Here is a 19,382-nt window from a genome sequence, read left to right as displayed (position 1 = left end):
GGGAATATCCCTTAAAGTGACATTTTTCAATCCACAACGTGATCAACTGCAGAAGAATCATTTATATACAGTCTCTGATCGTACTTCACACACAGACCTAACTACATCCAGGACGTGATGTCATCACTTGTAACTGTCGGATGTCAAGATGTTGTGTAAACTCCGACAGGACGTTATACTGTTTTATCAATGATTGTTGATTATTCTGAGTATGATCTCATTCAGGTTAAGTTCATCAGAACATACTGTTTATACGTTAGTGTCTTATTCAGATTATTGTTTAATCTGGTTGATACCAGAATATTGTATCCATGGAAACGTCAAGCACTGATTGGTTGGTGAGCGACATGTCGTCCGTCACGTCTCACAGCGACACAGAGAGAATTAGTGATTCAATAATCAGCTGATCAGACTCATGGAGGAGGCGGGTTTTATGACCTGTACTGCAGCCAACCACCAGGGGGCGATGCAGTTCATTTATTTTCATCTTTATTTAGTCTAAATTTTAACGTTTTTATTTCACTGTGTTTTATTGAATGACGTCAGATAAGATCTTCTCTGTAAAGTCACAGGTGACGGATCTGACCTGAGTTTGAGTTTCTCACTTTCCATGTTTCACTGTTTAACGGTAGAAGGTCGAAAATCTCAGCTTCAAATGATTTAATTCAACTGCTGCAGGAAAACCACGAAATCCAGTTTGATCATCACAGAAACAACTCTTTCAAACCTCAGGTTGTTTTATTCACTTGTAAAATCTTGTAGCTGCTTTGTTAACATGAATCATATCTTTATTTTTACATGAAAATAAACAGTTTGCACTTCAATAAAGTTGAAATTCTCTGACATCACATGACTCACTGAGGAGGCTGTGGCGGCGTCTTGTCATGAGGGCGAAGGGGCGAACACACATTTACACGATGGATCAGACACATGGCACCGTTTGGTAAATGAGGCCCGACACTTATTGTCTAGTGTCACTGTGTCGTGTCACCACTGTTTACAACGATGTCTTTTTAATGTTGAAATGAGTTGTTCCATTCTGTCCTGAAAAAAGAATCACTTCAATTCATTAATCAAAGATTCTGATATATTCTCTGTGTTTTACTTATGGATGAAGTTCTCTCTAAAGTGTAAAAATTCAAGATCATATCGAGAAACGTTCCCTCCTGGTGAAGATTGTGTGATATGATCAAAAAGTCTGGAACAGCGACTTGAACACAGCTGAGAGTTGAGAGTGTTTAACTGAGATGTAACCAGGTCACACACTCTGTTTCCTGATCTGACATTTATTTCCACTGTCTTCAAATTGAATTGTTCTGTTTAGATGTGTTTGAATAATGGTTGTTGGTGAGGTAGAAGAAAGGGAGGTGGGAGGTGAAGGGGAAGAAGAAAGTGGTGAGAGTGCTGTGAAGCAGGTGGAGGAGAAGACAGGTGAGGAGGAAAAGCAGGCAGGTGAAGGAAAGGAGAGTGAGCAGCAAGGGAAGGATGGAGGAAACAGTGCAAGTAAAAGAAAGTGAAACGGGTGATGAAAGGGTTCCATGGAAGGAACAGGTGGAGGAGGCTGAGATGGAGGAGGAAGGAGCTGAGAAGGATCCTGGAGCAGCGCTGGTTATAATGATTCAGCGGCAGCACATCGCTAAGACAATGAACGGAGCAGAAAACATGGATCGATCCTGTTATGTCTCTGTATCAATGCACAGTCGCCCACTTCCGCGAGTAAGGCGGCTGTTCCTGCAACCGCTCAGCCTCGGCTTCCCTGCTCTGGGGCGCCCCGCCGGATGTACATTTTCCTAAACTTTCTCGGGATCTCGCAAAACTTTCTCGGGATCTCGCAAAAGTATCTCGGGGTCTCGCAAAAGTATCTCGGGATCTCGCAAAAGTATCTCGAGATCTCGCAAAACTTTTGCGAGATCCCGAGAAAGTTTTGCGAGATTTCGCAAAAGTCCGTTTTTTTGTTTTTTTCACCCATCATTTTTTCCCCCCCGTGTCCCCTGGGGGGCTCCGTAAATTGTTAATATGCGGCCTCAAATTAATTATTGCGTGGTAAGTTACCAGCAAGACGGAGACGAACGGATACCAAAGCTCCATTACGCACACGCTGCGCTTCTGTGCACTTTGGAGAGGTTGTTTTGTTATTTAAAATATTAATTTGTTAATTAAAAATAATTCCACCGATGTCACTACAGATATGATGTCGGAAATGGCAACAGAGTTTTTAGTGCTGTTGTGGCGATCTCAGGGTGTTCTGCCGTGACTTCATTCCAGGACACCGGCTGAGTTGTTTTCTCAAACATACTTTTAAGGCCGCCGTCATTTGCGATCTCCAGCAGCTGATCTTCTTCTTAAACAGACCTGCTGGATTTACCTGGTTGGTTGACAAATGGGTCCAACAAATAACGTGTTGGTTTGTGTTTAGTGAAAAAGTGACGTGACCGAGACAAGCGTCTTGACATGCACAAAGCATGAGTCATAAAGGAAAGGATCCGGTAATTTTTCAAAAAAAAACACCGTTTTATTTTGAAAAATGACCGGATAATAGATAAAACAGAAAACATGTAAAATGTTTATTCTTTCTGTGCGGCCCGTTACCAAATGACCCACAAATGCGCCTGTTGCCCTGTTGATTACAATAAATAGGTCTATAAAATATGTTTATTGTGTTTGACTGTTCAGTACTGTTCATATTCATTACATTTAAAAAGCAGACATAAAAGTAACTTAAAAGTTACTTTCCTTAGTAACTAATTACTTTTGATATACAGTAACTGGTGAGGTAATTCAATTACTTTTAAAAGAAGTAACTAGTAACTGTAACTAATTACTAATTTTCAGTAACTTGCCAAACACTGCTTAATCCACACATTTGTCAGTTAGATAGATAGATAGAATCCTTTATTAGTCCCACAGTGGGGAAATTTGAGGGTTTTACAGCAGCAGCGCAGGCACAGTGCAACAAGAACAAAAGAAAGAGCAAAACAACACAGTAAGAAACAAAAACAACAATGAGCAAAAAGAAAAAGTAAACAGTCAAATAAGCAAATAAATAGTAAGTAGTAGAACAACTGAACAATACAATTAAATAATTAGATAATTAAATTAAATAATTAAATAAATTAAATTGCAAATATTGTGTTGTGTGTTAAATGGGGTCACAGCTGGTTATACAGTCTGACAGCAGCAGTTGTGTCTAAACAGACAGAAACACACAAGCACATACTCTCTTGTGTGTGTGTGTGGGGAGGCGTGTTAGACTGTGGTAAGAGTCGAAGATGAGTGGAAAAAGGATTAAATTATCAGATGCACGATTCAGAAAGCGCAGCAAAGTAGAGGAGGAGAAGAAAGAACAATAACTAGGAAGAATCACCCCGATTGTGGACATCATTAATGTTTATTTTTGTCGACATGACATGATATGCTGTCAGTACAGTTGATTTCAGACTTTTTATATTTTTATTATATATTTTATTATTTTTTATAGCTTACAATTTTGTCTGCCTGTGTGTGCATCTGTATACAGTCCAAAAGTTCTTGGGGATGCATGACAATTTGCGTGTGTATGTTGGGGGGGCGCCATTCTGAAATCCCGCCTAGGGCGCCAACATTGCCAGGGTCGGCCCTGCATTGGAGTCAAGTTTAACCCAAAGGCTGTTTAATGCTGAAACACTGCGTGGGGTCACATGCAGATCTTCTTTTCATTTTTCCTTTGAGACAGCAGTCAGTTCTGTAGAGACTTTAAGATTAAGATACATTTATTTGTCCCAAACACATGCACAGACATGCACAAGCACACTCATGCAATCGTAGGGAAATTTAACCTCTGCTTTTAACCCATCTAGTCAAAACAAGAGAAACACCTTAAGTTCAAGGTTCAGTCTGTAGAGTTTAGTGACATCTAGTGTTGAAATATCATTTTGCAGCTGAATACCCCTCAACTCAAACCCCCTTCCATGAAAGAGAACATGTGGCAGCCTTCGGTTGTCATAAAAACACCTTCTTCACAATATGAAGTGTGATTTAAAATGTTGTCCTAATGACTTGTGAAACACTGATCACAAGTTATCAGGACACGGACAGGACTGATGTTCACATTGTGTCGGTTTGATTCTCACACACACACACACACACACACACACACACACACAGACAAACACACACACACACAGACAAACACACACACACACACACACACATGCGCACACACATACAGCGTCACGTGATTTCCAGTAAATGCAGAGAGGACCAGCCAGTGAAAGTGAAAGTGTTCGCTTTGTTTAAACTGTAACGAGAAGAGGGAAGGAAAGAGGAAGAGAGAGGAAACGGGAAGTCTTCTACACGTGGACTGTCGACAATTAATTTAAGAGGAACTTCTGTAAGTCAATCAACAGTTTGACTCAACGCTGTGATGTATAGTCTGTTGTGATAGCTGAGTCCAACACACCTGTCTCAGGTTACCGTGACAAACAGGGAAACAGTGTGGGAGGGTTGACTCTGTTATATTTGAAGAAACACTGAGTTTACGTATCTGGTTTTATTGTGTGTGTTTAAGCTTACAGTGTTTTTCAACTCAGACTGAAGATGAGTGGTTATGAGGAAGAGGAGGACAGAGCAGAGTCTCCAGTGTTTAGCTGTCTGTCTCTGAAGAGTGACTGGTCCAAAGAAGAGCCTCCAAACTTCAGTAATGAACCTGGACCCTCACACACGGAGTAAGAGACCTGCTACAAACATGTGAACCTCCAAACTGAATACTCAGAGAATGAACCAGTGAATGATGTGTTCTGAATAAAAACATGTTTGTGTTTGCAGAGGTCAGGACCACAGACTGAGAGCAGAGTCTCCAGGGTCCATCTGTGTGTCTCTGAAGAGTGACTGGTCCAAAGAAGAGCCTCCAAACTTCAGTAATGAACCTGGACCCTCACACACGGAGTAAGAGACCTGCTACAAACATGTGAACCTCCAAACTGAATACTCAGAGAATGAACCAGTGAATGATGTGTTCTGAATAAAAACATGTTTGTGTTTGCAGAGGTCAGGACCACAGACTGAGAGCAGAGTCTCCAGCGTCCAGCTGTGTGTCTCTGAAGAGTGACTGGTCCAAAGATCCTCCTCCAAACTTCAGTAATGAACCTGGACCCTCAAACACAAAGTAAGAGACTGTTTCTACTGTGACCTGCTCTGACGAGGATCTAGTTTCCTCTAGTGTGGCCCCTGCATTAGGACACAGCTTCATTGAAGTTGGTGACTAATCTCTCAGAATCACTCAAAGAGCTCAGACCTCCACCAAGAACCAACACGGTCCTTATGAAACCCCCCCCTCCCCCCCATTATACAGGTTGAAACAAAACCTCCTTGACAGAAGTAATGACAACCTGTGACTGTGACATGTGAGTGATCAGGACATGTCTTCACAGGGAGAGGAAGAGGAGTCATGTCTCTGAGGAGGAGCAGTCGTCCTGCTGTGCTTCGTGTCAGGACGTCCTGAAGGATCCAGTCTCCACCAGCTGTGGACACTGGTTCTGCAGACAGTGCATCACCTCATACTGGGACCAGTCTGGTTCTGCAGGAGACTCCTCCTGTCCCCAGTGTGGACAAAGATCCAGAACAGGAGCTGGAGCTCAGACAGCCGGTCAGAGCAGCACTGTACATGTGTCTGCTGATGTCTTCACTTCTGACAACAGCACATGTGGTTTTATTTTGTTCCTTCATACAGCATCAACATTTAACATTGTTATAAAAGCACAAAGTTAAAAAGCTTTTATTTTCTGTAGTTTTTCTGTATCTGATGAGATCAATCAGCAGATTCTCAGATTCTCTGTCTCTGACATTGTTTCTTGTCTTTCAGCAGATCGTGGTCTGCAGGAGGTTTCAGATGAACATCAGCTCAGTCTGAGGAGGAGATGTGAACATGTGACTGAAGGAGCTGATGCAACAGGAAGTAGAACCCTCCTCAACAGGATCTACACTGAGCTCTACATCACAGAGGGACAGAGTGAAGAGGTTAATACTCAACATGAGGTGATGCAGCTCGAGACGACTTCCAAGATGAAGAGCCTCCACGACACTCCCATCAGGTGCCACGACATCTTTAAAGCCTCCACTGACCAGCAGAGCAGCATCAGAGTCGTCCTGACCTACGGCGTCGCTGGCGTTGGAAAAACCTTCTTGGTGCAGAAGTTCACTCTGGACTGGGCAGAGGGTTTAGAAAACCAGGATGTGGGTCTGCTGACTGTGCTTTCGTTCAGGGAGCTGAACCTGGTGAAGGACCAGCAGCACAGTCTCCTCACGCTGCTCCGTGTTTTCCATCCAGCGTTACAGAAGCTCACGGCAGAGACGCTCGCTGTCTGTAAACTTTTGTTCATCTTTGACGGCCTGGATGAAAGCAGACTTTCTCTGGACTTCAAACACAGGGAGCTTGTGTCTGAGGTCACACAGAGGTCATCAGTCAACGTGCTGCTGACAAACCTCATCCGGGGGAATCTGCTTCCCTCGGCTCTCGTCTGGATAACCTCCCGACCTGCGGCGGCCAATCAGATCCCTCCTGCATGTGTTGACAGGGTCACAGAAGTACGAGGCTTCACTGACGCCCAGAAGGAGGAGTACTTCAGGAAGAGATTCAGTAATGAAGAGCTGTGCAGCAGAATCATCTCACACATCAAGACGTCCAGGAGCCTCCACATCATGTGTCAAATCCCAGTCTTCTGCTGGATCAGTGCTACAGTTCTGGAGCACATGTTGACCACAGACCAGAGAGGAGAGCTGCCCAAGACCCTGACTGACCTGTACTCACACTTCCTGCTGGTTCAGACAAAGAGGAAGAACAACAAGTACGGTGAGGGACATGAGACGACTCCACAGCAGCTGACGGAGGCTGACAGGGACGTTCTACTGAAGCTGGGGAGGCTGGCACTTAAACATCTGGAGGAAGGAAACGTCATGTTCTATCAAGAAGACCTGGAGCAGTGTGGTCTTAATGTCACAGAGGCCTTGGTGTACTCAGGAGTTTGTACTGAGATCTTCAGAATTGAGTGTGTGATCTTCCAGAAATCAGTCTACTGCTTTGTTCATCTGAGCGTTCAGGAGTTTCTGGCTGCAGTCTACATGTTCCACTGTTACACCAAGAGGAACACAGAAGAACTCAACAACTTCTTGGGAACATATGGGAACACAGACAGTACTTTCTCCCTGGATGACCTCCTGAAGAGAACCATGGAGAAATCCCTCAACAGTGCAAATGGTCACCTGGACCTGTTTGTTCGCTTCCTTCACGGCCTCAGTCTGGAGTCCAACCAGAGAGTCTTAGGAGGCCTGCTGGGTCGGACAGAGAACAATCCAGAGGTCATCCAGAGAGTTATCACCAACCTGAAGAAGATGAAGAGTGATGACATTTCTCCTGACAGAAGCATCAACATCTTCCACTGTCTGACTGAGATGAACGACCACTCAGTTCATCAGCAGATGCAACAGTTCCTGACGTTAGAGAACAGATCAGAGCAGGAACTCACTGATATCCACTGCTCAGCTCTGGCCTACATGCTGCAGATGTCAGAGGAGGTTCTGGATGAGTTGGACCTGGAGAAGTTCAACACATCAAAACAGGGTCGACAGAGACTGATCCCAGCTGTGAGGAACTGCAGGAAGGCTGTGTGAGTCCAGACATGATCAATAACATGTTCAATCAGTGGAGATGAGTCGTTCTTCAAATACAATCAGTGTTGGGTGTGTGTGTGTGTGGGTAAATGGGAGGGGGGGCCTTGAAAAGTCCTGTCTATACATAAACCATATATATTAATAACTATTTATTTTATAAACTATAACTGTTTATATTAATTTAATTTCTAAGTGCTTAATGAAACTGGTTGACTTAATGGATTGATTGACTGAAGGCCTGAGGTCACCTGTCTCACTCCTTCAAACTATTGGTTTAGTCCTTGTTCTGTAAACATAATGGAAGTGAGTGACGGCTGGAGAAGTGATGTTCAATACGTCAGGAAATCAAACGTAAAGTCTGTGAATCAGAAAATAAAAGAGACAAAAGAACAAGAAAGAATTACCACCCTGCGTTTGTACGCCACCACCAACCAGTGCAGTGTCATTCCCTCCAGGTTCCTGACATGTTGAATTCACAATAATATGAGGTCACTGTAACCTTTGACCTTTGACTACTGAAATCTAATCAGTTTATCTTTGGGTCAAAATGTGAAGAAATCCCCTAAAGACAGACCTGAGATATCATGTTCAAGAGGCCAGAAACATGCGGTGTGACATTGATCTTTGACTTTTGACCACCTGAATCTAATGAGTTCCTCTGTCAGTCTGAATGAACGCTTGAACCAAATCTGAAAGGATTCTCTTGAGGAGTTTTAACATGTTCATGAGGCAAAAAGGGGATTTACCAGGGAGAGGGTCACATGATCATGTTTTGTATGAATGTTGTGTTTTATGATTTTATTCTAACAGATATTTTCTTTAATTACAGTCTCAGTGATTGTCGACTCTCAGAGACTCACTGGGAAGTCATGGTCTCAGCTCTGAAGTCAGACCCCTCACATCTGATTGAACTGGATCTGAGAGGAAACTCCCTGCAGGATTCAGGAGTGAAGCTGCTGTGTTCTGGACTGGAGAGTCGAAACTGTCGACTGGAGACTCTGAGGTCCTTAAATCCTTCTTCACTTTTCAGACTTTCTTTCTTATTGGGTCATTATTTATTTAACTTGTCTCAGTTCTGCTCTGCTCACTGTCCCTCAGTCATCTGTCACTCACCCAGCCTGTCAGTCACGTCCACCTCATCAACTCCATTCACCTGCACTCACCTGCTCCTGATCACTGAGAAAGTGTCAGTAAATAACATGTGGACTGAGGCCGAGCACTCGTCCTCCTCAGGTTTTCAAAATAAGACACATTCTTATTGAAACACGTTTGACATTTGATAAGTATAGAAACAAACAGGAAGTGACAGTCAGGAGCCGTCCCTACTTTAAACAGTGTTTAATTACACAAACCTGCTCAGTGACCAACACACAGAGAAGAAGCTGATGAATGAAACAATGGTCCAACATGTCTGATATTTATCTTCAGGTCACAGACTGGACTGAGGTCAGCAGCATGTTGAGAGTCTGTGTTGACATGATGACGATCCACAACAACAGGAGGACACATTCTAATATTCATATTTCTTTATCCAGGTTGTGGGGCTGCTATCTGTCAGAGATCAGCTGTCCTCTTCTGGCTTCAGCTCTGAGGTCAAACCCCTCTCATCTAAGAAAACTGGATCTGAGAGACAACGACCTGCAGGACTCAGGAGTGAATGAGCTGTGTGGTTTCCTACAGAGTCCAACCTGTCGACTGGAGACCCTGAGGTCAGACATCATGTTTTATTGTTGAAGGTTCAGTGTGTAGAATTGGAGACTGCGTTCTCCAGGATGGTGGAAGTGGAGAGAGCCCACCGTATTCCGAAAACCTTGCAAGATTGACTTATCGGTTGGTATCTGTAATAGACTGACATTCGCTTTTTTGTCTAATACAACTGTTCCATTTCAATTATCTCAACTAAATACAGACCCTAATGGTAGATATGTGATCGTCTCAGGAAGCATTGCTAATATTCTTATCACTTGTCTTCATATGTAAGGCACTATATTGATGACCCTGCCGTTTTTGGGAAGGTTTTCAATTTACTACCTGATCTGAAATCTAGTCTAGTAAGCGGTGACTATAATTGTTACCTAGATCCCTATCTCACTTTGAATCTTTGAATCTGATTAATTCCTTTAACTTAGTAGATATATGAAGAATACAGCACTAAACTCATAAGAATATTAATTTTTATCACATGTACATAAAACATTTATTATTGACTCTAAGCTGATCTCAAATGTATTAAAAATACAAATACAAAAATAACAGGGAATCTTAATCTCCGATCACAGTCCTCTTAGTGTCCTTGTCTGTAATTGGTCTTAACCCAAAACTTCGTATTCTTGGTGATTTAATCCTTAATTGATGCAATGCAGTCATTTTAATGATTACATGGCAGCCACGAATAAGTTTTTGTTAACAAACGATAATGGGGCCGTCTCAGATTCAATTTTGCGGGAATCTTTTTAAGGCTGTTGTAAGAGGAAAAGTGATTTCATATGAAGCTTCGAAGAAGAAGGAAAGGCGTAAACGCCTTGCAGAAATACAGGTGCTGCTCTCTGAAGCAGAGAGGGCATACTACTCCTGTCGGTCCATGAAAGATCTACATCACATTACAAAATTGAAGAGTGAATATAACATTATTTTGAGTGACCAGGTTGATAAGTCAATAATTAAGCTGAGACTAAAGCAATTTGAATTGAATGATAAGCCAGGTGAATTGTTGGCAAGGCAGTTGCGGGCTGCACAGGCAAGTAGGTCCATTCTTAAACTCAAGTCTTCCACTGGTGAAACTTGAACTCATCCACGTGATACAAATTAATACTTTAGAGAGCTATATTCAAAGTTATAACTCTACACCTCTAGCTCTAATGCATCTGATGAAGATATCCAAAAATTCCTGGATTCTGTTGAATTACATAGAATAAGTGACTCTGCTAATACTTGATCTAGTTTGTGAAATGAGAGCGGCTGTAGCTTATCTCTGTAGAGTCTGGCTTCTTGTTTTTTCTTTGTGAAGTTAAATATAATTTGTAAAACAATATAAAAAAGTTAAAATTTCACTGTGAAGGATTTAGTGACGTATCCAGGTGTCGTACATGTGAACGTAGTCCACTTGTTCATATGTACGACTCCTGAACATGTCCAGCAAGATATTTAGAAACATCTAGTGGTGAAGTTACATATTACAAACAACTGAACCCCGAGGACACGAGGACTTTCAAGCTGTTTTCAGTCATGAACTCTGTAAAATAGTGTCCGTACATTTTCTGGAGTTTGACTTTCACATATGAAGAACGGTTGGAGCAGCAGGAGGCGGAGCCTGAAGAGCAGCAGGAGGCCGGACATGACGTTTAAACTCTGCTGTGGAAAGATCAGTGTTGTTTTTTACATCTCATCCACACCGGCGTCGGCCCTCATCACCAAAAGACTTTGTCTTCTATGTGTTTGGCTCCTCCTCTTCATCCTGAGATATTTGTGTTCTTCCAGTTTCACCTCCGTCACGTGTTTGTGTGATCAACACGTCCACTCGCTCTCTGTGAATCCTCTGGACATTCACCTGCTCTATTCTCACATGGAATCACAAAGAAGCTTTATATGGAGGCAGAAAGGAAAAGTTCCAGAAAATGTCCAGAACAACGCTCAGACTTCAGCTCTGAATACAGGGACAGTGTCAAAGTCCTTTATTTTCACACATGGACTCAGTTTAATTTACAGTTTAGTTTAATCCTTTATACTTTATACTAGTGTAACAGATGGAACCTACCATAGGAAAAAGTTACATTTAATTTATTGTTTGAGGACATTCCGCCTCACACTACAACGTGCTATACTTTTTAACAGCGACACCGGGTGATCTTCAGTGCTGGTGGTGTAGACTCCTTCTTCACTCCAATCGTAATTCTTTCGCAACACGGACCCTATCAAACTTAACAAACTTGGAGCTAAACTTACAATTAACTGATATATCCTTCTATCATTCACTCCCAATAATGTGGGAGCTCTCCAGGCGTCGCCATAGTCTCTGTCGCCATTCTCCGTCTCATCCTTGTCCCGCCCCCTCCGCTCTCTCCATTTGCCTGCGCACCAACCCTCCAGTCACTGATTGGCTGAACCTATGGCAAAGCTCTGTGGTGCTATTGGGTGTGGAACCCAGGATTGATGTCCCAAAGTAATAGGTTGCACATAAAGAAATATGTCCACACTCTGGGTGTACCCCTACACTAGTCTTCTCTAGACTGGACGACTGTAACTCCCTCCTCTCTGTAATAACCCAAAAGTCGCTCTTCTGCCTCCAACCAGTTCAGAACGCAGCAGCTTCTCACTGGTATTAAACGGCAACATCACATCTCCCTGATCCACGCTTCTCTCTATTGGCTCCCTGTTCGTTTGAGAATTGATTTTAAGATTTTACTGATCACTTTTAAAGCATCAGGCCCCAAACTACATCACAGAATTATTGAGCCCGTATGTTCCTGCACGAAGCCTTAGATCCTCAGGTGGATCCTGCCGTTCCAAAGTCCAGGTTGAAAACTAAACTATGACCATGCTTTTACCATCAGGGCCCCTCGGCTTTGGAACGGCCCCCTGAGGAGATAAGGCAGAGTCGGTGACTTCTTTAAATCATTTCTTAAAACCCATTTTTATAGACTTGCTCTCATGTGATGTTGTGTTTTTACTGCTTTTCAAATGTTCAGATTGTATTTACTTTTCTTGCTTTCCTGTCAAAGCACTTTGTAAACTCTGTTTTTAAAGTACTATATCAATAAAGCTTATTATTGTTATTATTTATTCAGGTTAGGGGGCTGCAATCTATCAAAGATCAGCTGTTCTTCTCTGGCTTCAGCTCTGAGGTCAAACCCCTCTCATCTGAGAGAACTGGATCTGAGTAGAAACAACCTGCAGGACTCAGGAGTGAAGGAGCTGTGTGGTTTTCTACAGAGTCCAACCTGTCGACTGGAGTCTCTGAGGTCAGTTCACTGACTGATTTTTGTAAATCTCATATCTATAATACAGCATTTAAACCCAATTGATCTAATTTTTTTCTAATTTAGCATTAATTCATACATAACTTGAGTACATTCATTAATTAATCTGTGACATTTTAAATATTCAGCTACTTGTTAAAACACAGAGTTTAGTTCTGGATTTCCTAAACTGATCTGCAGGACAGAGACCGGATCCAAATAATCTATTTTTACTGAATCAGGACTCGTTTTAATCCAACACGTCTGATTTCATATTTATCTTCCATGTTATGAGTTTGTGGTCACATGAATATTTGTCTGTTATTTTCACACATGAACTCAGTTTTATTAACAGTAAAGTTTGATCCTTTATCCAGGTTGGAGGACTGCAGTCTGTCAGAGATCAGCTATTCTTCTCTGGCTTCAGCTCTGAGGTCAAACCCCTCTCATCTGAGAGAACTGAATCTGAGCTACAACAAGCTGCAGGACTCAGAAGTGAAGGAGCTGCTTGATCTACAGCAGAGTCCAACCTGTGGACTGGAGACTCTGAGGTCAGTAGATGGGTGGAGTCAGTCCACGCTGCTTTCATCAGTATTTTACTAAACACAGTCAGTATCACAGATCCAGGGTCTGTGCTACCAAGCAGGATTTGTGGTTATCAGGTTAACTTCAGGTTTAGTTTTTTCAGTCATACGAAGCTCGTCCACTTCTTAACGAGGTAAATCACCATGGTAACTTCTGATGAACAGCTAACTTCAGTGTGTGTCCTCAGAGTCAGTGAGTGTCCTAAGATACAGTGTGTATCCTCAGAGTCAGTGTGTGTCCTCAGAGTTAGTGAGACAGTGTGTGTCCTCAGAGTCAGTGAGTGTCCTAAGATACAGTGTGTATCCTCAGAGTTAGTGAGACAGTGTTTGTCCTCAGAGACAGTGTGTATCCTCAGAGTCAGTGTGTGTCCTCAGAGTTAGTGAGACAGTGTGTTTCCTCAGTGTCAGTATGTGTCCCCAGAGTCAGTGAGACAGTGTTTGTCCTCAGAGTCAGTGAGTGTCCTAAGATACAGTGTGTATCCTCAGAGTCAGTGTGTGTCCTCAGATTTGGTGAGACAGTGTAAATGGTAAAATGGATTTGTATTTATATAGCGCTTTTCTAGTCTGATGATGACCACTCAAAGCACTTTACAGTACAGTTTCACATTCACCCATTCACACACACACAGTGCATCTACTTGCAGCACTTTGTTATTCTATGGGGGGCTATTGAGGGTTCAGCATCTTGTCCAAGGACACTTCGGCATGCAGATGGTTCAGACAGGGGAACGAACCGCCGACCTTCAGGTTGGAGGACGACCACTCTACCCCTCAGCCACAGCCGCTGTGTGTCCTCAGAGACAGTGTGTGTCCTAAGATACATTGTGTATCCTCAGAGTCAGTGTGTGTCCTCAGAGTCAGGGAGACAGTGTGTGTCCTCAGAGTCAGTAAGACATTTTGTGTCCTCTGTCAGTGTGTGTCCTAAGATACAGTGTGTATCCTCAGAGTCAGTGTGTGTCCTCAGAGTCAGGGAGACAGTGTGTGTCCTCAGAGTCAGTGAGACAGTTTGTGTCCTCTGTCAGTGTGTGTCCTAAGATACAGTGTGTATCCTCAGAGTCAGTGTGTGTCCTCAGAGTCAGTGGGTCAGTGTGTGTACGCAGAGTCAGTGAGACAGTGTCTGTCCTCAGAGTCAGTGAGACAGTTTGTGTCCTCAGAGTCAGTGAGACGATGTGTATCCTCAGAGTCAGTGTGTGTCCTCAGAGTCAGTGAGACAGTGTTGTCCTCAGAGTCAGTGTGTGTCCTCAGAGTCGGTGGGACAGTGTGTGTCCTCGGAGTCAGTGAGACTGTGTGTCCTCAGAGTCAGTGTGTGTCCTCAGAGTCGGTGTGTGTCCTCAGAGTCAGTGAGACAGTGTTGTCCTCAGAGTCAGTGTGTGTCCTCAGAGTCGGTGGGACAGTGTGTGTCCTCGGAGTCAGTGAGACTGTGTGTCCTCAGAGTCGGTGTGTGTCCTCAGAGACAGTGAGACAGTGTGTGTCTTCTTCTCTTCCACTCGTCTTGTTAGTAAACAACAGATTCAGATCTCGTTGCCTCGAGTTATTTATCTCGTTCACACGTTATTATGTCGTGGTCACGTTATATATTTTCACCAAATGCCACCAGGGGGCGCTGTAACTTACACATTGACACGATCCAGATGTTTTACCAGCTGTTCTTCCTGCATTTAGCAGCTGTAACTGAGTTTCTTTTATTCTGGATCATGTGTTTGTTCTCCTCTGATTTTTATTATAGAACCGTTTGATCCTGGTTGTGAAATATGAGGCTCTGCTGTCAGTCAAACTGTTCATGTCTGTGATTGGTCATACACAGTAAACCCCGCCCCCTTTATGTGCACATGCTTACACAGTGAAACATGTCTTCACCTGTTACAGCAGTAAATCCACCTCTCAGGTGTCCACTCTGCACTTTGACATGCAGAGGACACACACTGAGCTCTTAGCGTGTTCATTCCAACACGTGAACATGAAGCAGAGAGGAAGCTGCTCCACCTCTGAACAGGACTGAAGTCCCTGCTGCTCTTTCTACTGGATGAGCTGCATCACTGACTCACAGCTGATGAAGTGAGTCTCTGGAAACACTGATGTCTTCTTCTCTCAACAGTTTGGAGGGATCTTTGTGGAGCTGAGTGTGAAGAGGACAGTGTGTGTGGACGGAGGCTGAGCTGTGTCCTGAGGATCCAGAGGCTGAAGCAGCAGCAGCTTGTGTGTAGAGCGGCTCTGACTGGGCCTTGTTGCTGGGAGGCAGAGTGGAGACAGAGCTCCAGAGGAATCAGAGGAGGTGAGCTGCTCTGAGATCAGCTGTCACATAGTGTCCAGTCCACCGTCCTCCCTGTGTGTTCCTGTGGATGTTACTCAGCATCATCACTGGATCTGCTGCTGCTCTGTCCTTTGACTCACAAAAGTTAGAGTTGTAAATATTTCCAAGTTATGTGCAGAAAAATGTGCAAATTTAATGCAAATTTTATTTTCAAATCTAAAAAGTGACATTATATCTACTGGTCGGGACGTGAGGCTGTGAGCAGTCGATGTTATAAATAAATATCTGCTGAGTTCAGACAAGCTTCTTATATTTTAAACAGTTTCCCCCTGATCCTGCTGACGGCAGCGTGTTAGCATGTTGTGTTAAAAACTAAAGACATCAGGTGAAAACCATGAGCACTGCAGGGAATCAGAAAGTGTAAAGTCGTGTTATCTGAACACAGATTGATGAGACCAGGCTGTAAATAAGATGCTCATTACATTGAAGTATAAAGTCAACAGTGAAAATGACGAGGTGAAGAACTTATTCAGAAGAATCATTTATATTCAGTCTCTGATCGCACTTCACGCACAGACCTCACTACGTCCAGGACGTGATGTCATCACTTGTAACTGTCGGATGTCAAGATGTTGTGTAAACTCCGACAGGACGTTATAGTGTTTTATCAATGATTGTTGATTATTCTGAGTATGATCTCATTCAGGTTAAATTCATCAGAACAAACTGTTTATACGTTAGTGTCTTATTCATATTATTGTCTCAATATGGTTAATACCAGAATATTGTATCCATGGAAACGTCAAGCGGTGATTGTTTGGTGAGCAACATGTCGTCCGTCACGTCTCACAGCGACAACACAGAGAGAATTAGTGATTCAATAATCAGCTGATCAGACTCATGGAGGAGGCGGGGTTCATGACCTGTACTGCAGCCAACCACCAGGGGGCGATGCAGATCATTTGTTCTCATCTTTATTTACAGACTAAATGTTAAAAAAATGATTTTATTTCACTGTGTTTTATTGAATCACGTCAGATAAGATATTCTCTGTAAAGTCGCAGGTGACGGATCTGACCTGAGTTTGAGTTCCTCACTTTCCATGTTTCACTGTTTAACTGTAGAAGGTCGAAAATCTCAGCTTCAAATGATTTAATTCAACTGCTGCAGGAAAACCACGAAATCCAGTTTGATCATCACAGAAACAACTCTTTCAAACCTCTGGTTGTTTTATTCACTTGTAAAATCTTGTAGCTGCTTTGTTTACATGAATCATTTCTTTATTTTTACATGAAAATAAACAGTTTCCACTTCATTAAAGTTTAAATTCTCCGACATCACATGACTCACTGAGGAGGCTGTGGCGGGTCTTGTCATGAGGGCGAAGGGGCGAACACACATTTACACGATGGATCAGACACATGGCACCGTTTGGTAAATGAGGCCCGACACTTATTGTCTAGTGTCACTGTGTTGTGTCACCACTGTTTACAACGGTTACATTTATTAAAACAAGTTCCTTGACAGTGAGTCTCACAGTATAACTTACACACAAGTAGTCTTAAAGTACAAAAGAAAAGTTACCAATGCAATGGCATGAGACATGTAATGAGTTGATGGGTTACATTCATATTCCAAAGTGTCCAAAGAAATACTATAAATAGATACAATATATATATGTTCACTGCTAAATACCTTATGACAGACGACCATTTCTCTGAATAAATGTCCATCCTGAATTGAAGTTTCGCTGTTTGCTGTGTCTTTGGGTCAATTGGTCCAAGGTAGGTGGCTGGGGTTCAAGCCAGTTCATTGTGATCATGTTGTGGGCTGTTAACACCAGGGCTCTGCACATACACAAACCACTTGAAGGTATGTCCCATGAAACCAGCCCCTGTGGTTCAACTAATATTTTCAACATTTTAAAATCTCTCCAATTTCATTCATTACCTTCTTCCAGAATACTCGTAGTTTTGGGCAATCCCAAAAGATGTGAGAATTCTCCTGTTATTCCACATCCTCTCCAGCAGAGGGGGCTAGACCTCTTGTCATAGTCAGCTATTACCAGTGGTGAAATATCTCATCCTCCACCACATCAATCCAGTACTGTTCAAAATCAGTCTGAAATCTTTTGGTTCCATCCCATTCCTTGTGTGTCATCAAATAATGTCTTATTTGAAAATATCTGAGTACCTCATTAGGCAAAATTCTATATTGGAAAAATTGGAAACAATTAGGATCATCTTCGTTTGGGTTGTAGATATTCATGAAGGTCAAATCTCCACCTATTGTCCCTGTGACTACTACATATCTGCCCTGCTTGTCCTTCACTACGCTCTGTACAACACAACTCACTGTGTGACTAATCAAAGTAGCTCCTCCTCTTTTCCTGCTATTTGGACAAAATGCATCAAACACCAGTTCAACTCATTCTCTTCTTACTTTCTTGTGTTCAGCCAAACTTCAGTGAGTTTCCTGTAATAAAGCTACTGAGCATTTACATTCTTTCAGCTGACCTCAGATCTTCTTCCTCTTCATGGGGTGATTAATCCTCTTAACATTATAACTAACGATCACTAGCTTAGACATAAAGTAATATTATTCCAGTGCATTATTTATATCTATTGTTGTGCAATTGATACATTAAACGTGACACCATTAAATGGTCGGCCTTTCAGCATTCAATAAATGTGGTTATCAGAAAAAAATATTTAATTTAATTTAATATTAAAGGGACCTTTGTTGCATTTGAGAATTACAGCACATTCAAATCATCCTGCCTTCCTCCAATGCCCCACCCCCTCGTTCCCATCCGCGGTGTTTTTTTGAAGAAACTTTATTTACAAGCAGACTTACAATCTACTGCCTCCGCGCACGCACGTGAGTTTTTGTTTACCAAAGCAATGGATTCGGTAAGTTATATACATTTACATTCACATGCCTTGATGACGCGGGCCCGAATGCGCCACAAGAAGCAGACGGAAAACCTGCATGTCCATGCAGCAAACAGACAGGTCTGTCGGCCAATAAGGTCCTTCGGTCCGAAGAATTTTATTGGTTGAAGTTTTCACTAAATATTATGAGAGTGAAATAATTGTTTGTTTTTACTCCTGGTGGGTCTGTCTTGCATTTTAGAGTGTCATTACCTTATTAATACCAATTTAAACTTATCCAAAAAAAGTGTAAAAATGCAACAAAGGTAAGAGTCCCTTTAATATATAAAAAATATTAATATTAAATAATTGATAAATTTACCCTTCGAAGGGAAAAGATAAACAATTTCTTGATTGTTATCTTTAAGTCTCATAAAAGTCCTAACTACAAATGTATGTGTGTGTCTGTGTGTCTTTGTGAGTGAGTGTGCTTTCAAAATGGCGGCTGGCCACTAAGAAGGCAATAAACCAACGACATGTGGCTGAGATCAGAGAGATGTGTGTGTGTGTGTGTGTGTGTGTGTGTGTGTGTGTGTGTGTGTGTGTGTGTGTGTGTGTGTTGGTGCCAAGTTAGAGGGAAAGTTGTTAAGGCCAGGCTTCGGACATAGAGGCAGAGACAGAGGCTGAGGCAGAATGTCAAAATAGAGTTTTATTGGAATGTCCAATAAGTAAGCAGGCAGGTAGACAGGCAGACAGGCAGAACCCTGGAGCTGGAGTCGGGGCAATAATCCAGCTGCTGGTCCTGAGCAGGAAGACAGGCAAAGTCAGGACACAGGACTAACAGGACGTTACAAAATCTAAATAGTTACGATTAGCGGCAGCTATAACTGACATGAACTGAGTCTATAGTCCGGAGCAGACTGAGAGCAGGAGTGGAGCTTCTAAAGGCAGCTGGTCAATCAAGGCCCCAACTCCAGCACACCAGGTTCTCATCTGTAATCAGCCACGCCACCTACACACACCAAGAGAGAGAGAGAGAGAGAGAGAGAGAGAGAGAGAGAGAGAGAGAGAGAGA

At 42.7% G+C, this 19,382-nt stretch overlaps 1 protein-coding gene and 1 long non-coding RNA gene across 2 annotated transcripts in view; both read left to right on the top strand.

Annotated features, from left to right (window-relative positions):
- LOC132998076 (NACHT, LRR and PYD domains-containing protein 12-like) overlaps positions 1-13,270 on the top strand; it is a 66,618-nt gene extending 53,348 nt beyond the window's left edge. Inside the window, exons 7-8 of the mRNA XM_061067566.1 lie at positions 12,429-12,602; positions 12,977-13,270. Of these exons, the coding sequence (XP_060923549.1) occupies positions 12,429-12,602; positions 12,977-13,202 (400 nt within the window). The 3' untranslated portion in view covers positions 13,203-13,270. The remainder of the gene's footprint in view (positions 1-12,428; positions 12,603-12,976) is intronic.
- On the top strand, positions 4,253-4,867 carry LOC132998057 (uncharacterized). Its single transcript, XR_009677974.1, has 3 exons — positions 4,253-4,369; positions 4,547-4,703; positions 4,804-4,867. It is a non-coding gene; the product is annotated as an uncharacterized LOC132998057 (long non-coding RNA).
- Positions 13,271-19,382: the final 6,112 nt, after the last annotated feature.

The sequence above is a fragment of the Limanda limanda genome, chromosome 3 (genome assembly GCF_963576545.1).
Source record: "Limanda limanda chromosome 3, fLimLim1.1, whole genome shotgun sequence".
NCBI classification, from domain to species: Eukaryota; Metazoa; Chordata; class Actinopteri; order Pleuronectiformes; family Pleuronectidae; genus Limanda; species Limanda limanda.
The sequence above is the reverse complement of the archived record's forward strand: the minus strand, read 5'-3'. Positions and strand labels throughout refer to the sequence as shown.